This window comes from Sinocyclocheilus anshuiensis, unplaced genomic scaffold (assembly GCF_001515605.1).
Source record: "Sinocyclocheilus anshuiensis isolate Anshui unplaced genomic scaffold, SAMN03320099.WGS_v1.1 scaffold147, whole genome shotgun sequence".
In the NCBI taxonomy this organism is placed as follows: domain Eukaryota; kingdom Metazoa; phylum Chordata; class Actinopteri; order Cypriniformes; family Cyprinidae; genus Sinocyclocheilus; species Sinocyclocheilus anshuiensis.
Genome location: NW_015549585.1, coordinates 188,828 through 195,865, shown reverse-complemented (window position 1 = coordinate 195,865; position 7,038 = coordinate 188,828). Strand labels below are relative to the sequence as shown.

Below are 7,038 nucleotides of genomic sequence, written 5' to 3'. Positions count from 1 at the left end.
TTGATTGTGTTTATGGGGTGCAGTCTAACATGTGTTAATGCTTCGTTTTTTAAAAAATGCATTATTTTTCACATAATTGACCTTTATTCCACACCGCTCTGTCCTTTCTCTGAGAAAGGGGCTGATCATTTTCCTTCTTTTATGAAGCCCCTCCCTCAGAAATAGGCGATGGGCTCTGACCCAGTGTGTTGTGATTGGCTAAACCGCCTCTAGTGCGCGTCTGAGCGTCCCGCCCCTCACCTCAGCGGCATGTGCTCCGCTTGTATTGTAAACAACAGCGTCGTTAATAACGCTTATCAGTTTGAGCCCTATTGAGAAGCAGAGGATATTATTGAAGAGGATCGTGCAGAACCTGTGCAAGCACAGCTTTTAATGGTAGGCCTATGTTTTTTGTTTGTCGTTGTCTCATACTTTTAGATACGCTGTTATTTGTAAATGCTACTGCTTCTGTTAGCTTTTAATATACGGGTTTATCCCGATTAAAGCTTTAATACAGTACGGCCACTGCACGCGCGTCCATGTTTATCGCTTCTCATAGCTATGTGCCTCCGTTTGCATTGAACTTTCAGCTTGTAACTTTGCAGATATTGTTTATGCTCAAACAGCATCATTACACACTAACGTTAAAAAAGTGGAATCGCAATCAACCACCCCTTTAAAAATTAAACCATTATAAATAATTTATGAAGTTGTTTATTCATTTGAATATTAATAAAGTAGTAATTATAGGTAGCAAATGTATTCAAAGGCCATTGTCAGAAAAGGCAGAAAGTTTTGGTCAGTGATGAGTTTTTCCTCCGGCAGAAACGCTTTGTACTGTACACTGGCAGCACAGAGGCATTGTGGGTAATGCGTTCATACCTCTTCACAGCCTGTAATGGCGCAGCAGCACAGGTGACCGCAGGGTTTGGGGTTGATCATGGCAGACATGTGCTCCTTAGCCATCAGATCTGTGAAAAACTTCTTACTGCGTTCAGTCTTCTTCCTGCAGGACACACACGCACACAGACACACGCAGATGCGCAGACACACAGACACAGAGACACAGACAGAGACAGACACAGAGACACAGACAGAGACAGAAACACAGACAGACACAGAGACACAGACAGAGACAGAGACAGACACAGACACACACACGTTTAACAGATCGACAGAAGGTCTCCGAGGTCGGCTCAGTAGACAGACTCATTTCTGAACCTAAAAGACAAACTTACGAGCTTCCTATCCTGAGCCAAATCTGAGAGATTCATTCAAAACTAGAATCTCACCTCTCGGCGTTGAGGGACATCAGTTTGGCCACGTTGTAACAAACGCGCGCTTCCAGTACAATGCAGTTCTCGTACGCCTGTCTGTGAGACACAAACGAGGAAATCAACATCTCAGTATGACTACGATACCAGACAATCAGCTACAACACAAATCACTCTGGTGAACAGAGAATCGTGGGAATTTCAAACACGTGCAATTTACATTATTTGGAAATGAGAGAACAGCTTTTCACAGTTTCTGAGTACACTGTGTAAACAGTGTGTAAAATAAGTTTTCCTTTCATTTGCGTGCAAATCCTTTGTTGTGATTTACTTTTATGTATAAACGCTGTTCAAATGTTTGCGGTCAGTAAGTTTTTCTTTGCTTGAAAAGAAATTGACACTTTTTATTCATCAAGGCCGCATTCAACTATAAAGACATTCATAATGTTACAAAAGTTTCTATTTCAAATAAATGCTGTTCTTTTGAACTTTCTATTCATCAAAGAATCCTGAAAAATAAAACTGTATCACCATTTTATTCATTTTTAAATAATCTACTAAAGTAGTTAACATTTATTGGTTGCTTTCATGTAAACAGCTGCATAAAAAAATATGAATCACTTTATAAATGGACTTATTTGAAATCGTTTAATTAATGTTTAAATATCCACTGAGGTATAATATAATCAACATTGATTGGTTACTTTTAAACAATGAAAAAAAAATTTTTTCTGCATGATTGCTAACAAACAAATAACTAGCAAATTCCTTTTTAAAATCCAAATTTAAAATGCATTATTTTATTGTTACATTAACTACATTCTAATTGATTAATTGACAATAAAATAATAAAATATTATAAGTCTATTTATTAGAAAAAAAATTTAAATTAGAAATTAATATTTTTAATCAAGGACACATTATAATGTCACAAGATTTCTATTTCAAATAAATGCTGTTCTTTTGAACTTTCTATTCATCAACAAATCCTGAAAAAAATGAATGTATCATGGTTTCCACAAAAATATTCAGCAGCACAGCTGTTTTCAACATTGCCAATAATAATAAATGTTTCTCGAGCAGCAAATCAGCATATTAGAATGATTTCTGAAGGATCATGTGACACTGAAGACTGTAGTAATGAAGCCGAAAATTCAGCTTTGCATCACAGAAATAAATGACAGTTTAACAGATATTCACATAGAACATTTTAATAATATTTCAGAATTTTTACTGTATTTTTGATCAAATAAACGCAGCCCTGGTGAGCAGAAGAGACTTTTTTAAAACATTCAAATCTTACTGACCCCAGATTTTTTAACAGTACTGTATAGTTCTTTAATTAAACATCTGAAAGTCTCCACTGCTCTTCATTACAGTAAATGAGCAGCCTGTGAAGTTTTCCTCTGATTTTAGCTGGAGGAAACAGGTAAAATGACATTAGACTCTCGAGTCTATTCATAGCTCCTCCCCAGCGCCTCATCACACTAATTTTTGGCTGATCGGCCGCATGACTCGAATTTAAAACACTCATTTAGACAATTACGGCAGATGCTTGCAGAAGCGGAGCTCGCTGGCAGCTCACTGTGAGCTCCATGGAGAACATTCACAACCCTGGCTAAATATTTTACATGATTTACAGTGGGCAGCTATTCCAGTGACCCATTTAGGATGTAAATGCAATGAGTGTTTAAAGCATAAAGAGGAGAAAAAGAGTCGTCTTACTCAAAGTGCTGTTTTATATGGCTTTCTTCAGCGTATTTGGAGATGCCGTTGATAAATAAAGTGCGTTTCACCTGAGGAGAGAGAGGAAGACATGATATTTGGGTTATTTACACATGCTTTTACAGACGCTGAAGGACGTTGCAGCGCGGATCGAGGTTAAACGCTCGGCTCAGAAATGTAGGTCAGCGCAATAGATGGACTTCATGAATATTTCACAAGCGTTACAGCATTCGTCGCTACAGCTGCGATGAGCTGCACACGTCACAAGACGTCTCCAGATGGCTTTTCCTGTTATTACTGTATACAAAATAACTTCTCATTATTGAGTGAATGTGAAAACATTTCAAAGTTTTATTATTTATTATTTTATATAATAATGCAGTTATTACCGCATTTGCCCGTTTTTATGAATCAAATTTTAGAGAAATTCTTTGAAATTTCAAATGACGAAAAATAAAAATAAAAAAGAATAATAATATGATGCAACAAATTATATATAAATTAAAATGTTTATCTATCGATCTACAGTGGGTACGGAAAGTATTCAGACCCCCTTAAATTTTTCACTCTTTGTTATATTGCAGCCATTTGCTAAAATCATTTAAGTTAATTTTTTTTCCTCATTAATGTACACACAGCACCCCATATTGACAGAAAAACACAGAATCGTTGACATTTTTGCAGATTTATTAAAAAAGAAAAACTGAAATATCACATGGTCCTAAGTATTCAGACCCTTTGCTCAGTATTTAGTAGAAGCACCCTTTTGATCTAATACAGCCATGAGTCTTTTTGGGAAAGATGCAACAAGTTTTTCACACCTGGATTTGGGGATCCTCTGCCATTCCTCCTTGCAGATCCTCTCCAGTTCTGTCAGGTTGGATGGTAAACGTTGGTGGACAGCCATTTTTAGGTCTCTCCAGAGATGCTCAATTGTGTTTAAGTCAGTGCTCTGGCTGTGCCATTCAAGAACAGTCACAGGTTGTTGTGAAGCCACTCCTTCGTTATTTTAGCTGTGTGCTTAGGGTCATTGTCTTGTTGGAAGGTAAACCTTCGGCCCAGTCTGAGGTCCTGAGCACTCTAGAGAAGGTTTTCGTCCAGGATATCCCTGTAATTGGCCGCATTCATCTTTCCCTCGAACACGGGTTCAATACGTGAACCCTGGCACGTTTTTATTACGTTGATATAGGTACGTATTGCTGTGTTTTTATATGATTCAGAATTCAAATATCCGGGGACTGACGCTAAAAGTTAATGCTCTATCGTGTTGGAAATATGCCCTACACCAAACCCAACCCTAAACCTACCCGATAGTGTTAACAAATGCAAAACTGATAAAAAACACATTCTTTGATGCAACCGTGCCATTTTAACTTCCTTATATGCAGATTTTAACTGTTTTGTCGAACCGTAGTTACACAGGATTCAGTTTTGAAGTCACAACATAATACTCTTCAAGTAATTGTGCGAAAATTACGCTTTATTAATTGAAACTCTGTAAATCATAAATTGTGTGAAAATAATTTAAAAGTATAAGTATTATTATATATATTCTATTATGCACAATATATATATATACACACACACACACACACACACTTTTTTTTCAATATTGGTTATTATATTTGAATATATAACTGTAAGAAATTTCTATGAACATTTAATCTGAGAATTATCAGTGTTAACCACATTGGAATTAATGTAATTTAATTAAATCCTTTTGAATTTATTACTCATGATTGCTCAAAAACAGTCCAAATTTATGGAAACAACATATTATTTCTAACAAACTAACATCAAAACAACATAAATATTACTTTGAAAAGTTTCAAACAAAAAAATTTAAAATTTTACTTGCATAAACTTTCACTTTTAGATAGAAAAAGTGATGCATTTTTCAAGCTGCAATGGTTCGTTAATAAGCGTACATGTCTGTTTTTATCAATGCAAAGTGTGTGAGATACGGGGAAAAGGCTAGATAATTGCACCTAATTTAACTTGTAATGTTGTGTTGTTGTTTTTTTTAAATGGTTGTAGCTCTCAAAAAAGAATTGTAACAAATCTGAAAAAATAAATGGTGTACTTTGCATTTGAAAAGTTTTGTTCCCTTACTAAAATTTTTTTTTTTAGAATTTTCTTATGCATCTCTTCCAGGTCAAAACAGACCGAAGGTATTATGAGGGTTAAAAAGAACTGTTCCTCTAAATTGATGCGGTTCACATCGTACCAGATCATCTTCTTTGTAGTGCATCTTGGACGTGTGGCGTCTCATGCTGTAGACGGTGAGGAGCAGGTACATGAAGGCAAATGACGTGTGCAGCCATAAGAGATTATTCCTGAATCACAGAGAGAAAGAGACACGTCCACTTAACCAGAACACTCAAAATGCATCATGACCTCTTCAATTAAAGCGTAACTGGGGGGGTTTGGAATAGATATGCAATGAATAAACCGCCTCACCCGGAATTCAAGTTGGCGATCGTTGTGCGTCCAAAGCTGTATGCGTTGTTTTCTGAGGAAAGAAATAAAAACAACAACTTCATTTGTGCTTTGAAAGCTAACAAACGGTGATTCATTTTGTGTGCTGAACGCAGTCACAGAACGCAAAAGAAGAAAAGTTTTGTTCCCTTACTAAAATTTTTTTTTTTAGAATTTTCTTATGCATCTCTTCCAGGTCAAAACAGACCGAAGGTATTATGAGGGTTAAAAAGAACTGTTCCTCTAAATTGATGCGGTTCACATCGTACCAGATCATCTTCTTTGTAGTGCATCTTGGACGTGTGGCGTCTCATGCTGTAGACGGTGAGGAGCAGGTACATGAAGGCAAATGACGTGTGCAGCCATAAGAGATTATTCCTGAATCACAGAGAGAAAGAGACACGTCCACTTAACCAGAACACTCAAAATGCATCATGACCTCTTCAATTAAAGCGTAACTGGGGGGGTTTGGAATAGATATGCAATGAATAAACCGCCTCACCCGGAATTCAAGTTGGCGATCGTTGTGCGTCCAAAGCTGTATGCGTTGTTTTCTGAGGAAAGAAATAAAAACAACAACTTCATTTGTGCTTTGAAAGCTAACAAACGGTGATTCATTTTGTGTGCTGAACGCAGTCACAGAACGCAAAAGAATTACATTTTTAAATAAAATGTTAAATAAATATATAAAAAGCAAATAATAATAGACATTAATAATTAAATTAATAAAACAAAGATAAATAAATGCATTAAAAGTAAATAAAAACAACTAAAATACAGTTAAAATATGAAACAAAACAAAATTAATACATTAAAATCAATCAAATTCAAATAGAAAATAAAATTGAAAAATAAAATAAATACAATAAATAATATTAATAATTAAAAAAATCCAAAATGATGAAGAGACAGAAATCTGGACTAGAGTCAACAGAATCAAATAAAAGACTTGGATACATGATCTCTTAACAAACAGAAAAAATAAAGAGAGAATGAGTAAGATTTCAAATAATATTTTAAAAATTGCTTATTAGATAAAGCAAATTAGGAGATAGTGAGAAAACTCAAATACTACAAATGTATAAACAAAGCTAAATAAACTAAAATAAAAAAAGATAAAAAACACAATAAAATTACTTTAAAATTAAAATGAAAACAGAAAATATAAAAACAGAAACTATTACTGAAAACTACAGTAGTATATCAATGTTAGTAAAGTAACACCGGTCCGTACAGATGGACTTTCCTTCCATCTAAGGTCTGAAACATACAGTACACAAGAACTATAGATATGAAATTGCATCTTTTGATGCAATGTGTCACAAGCTGAGAAAGTAGATATTTTCTATTGTTATTTTCCCTTGCATGCCTAAATGGCTCATAAAAACAACATAAGCTGTCATTGGTGGCTTTACACGTCGCTCAGACGACCTCTTCATGGCCAAACATCTGCGTCAAGCATGTTTCTGACCGAACTCTCTGTCCTCTTTGACTCTGTCCACATTGTTCCCGTCTCTAAGGACTCATCTCTTTGACCTCTTCCCATTAGTTTTTGTATCTTTGGGCCGCTCTCTCCGTCCCT

The 7,038-nt window shown here is 35.5% G+C and overlaps 1 protein-coding gene across 1 annotated transcript in view; it reads right to left on the bottom strand.

The window, feature by feature from the left end:
• Positions 1-7,038, bottom strand: part of LOC107657964 (CSC1-like protein 2) — a 65,115-nt gene that overhangs the window by 20,605 nt on the left and 37,472 nt on the right. Inside the window, exons 8-12 of the mRNA XM_016446310.1 lie at positions 5,959-6,010; positions 5,726-5,834; positions 2,979-3,049; positions 1,272-1,352; positions 862-985 (exon numbers count right to left, since the gene is read on the bottom strand). Coding sequence (XP_016301796.1) covers positions 862-985; positions 1,272-1,352; positions 2,979-3,049; positions 5,726-5,834; positions 5,959-6,010 — 437 coding nt within the window. The remainder of the gene's footprint in view (positions 1-861; positions 986-1,271; positions 1,353-2,978; positions 3,050-5,725; positions 5,835-5,958; positions 6,011-7,038) is intronic.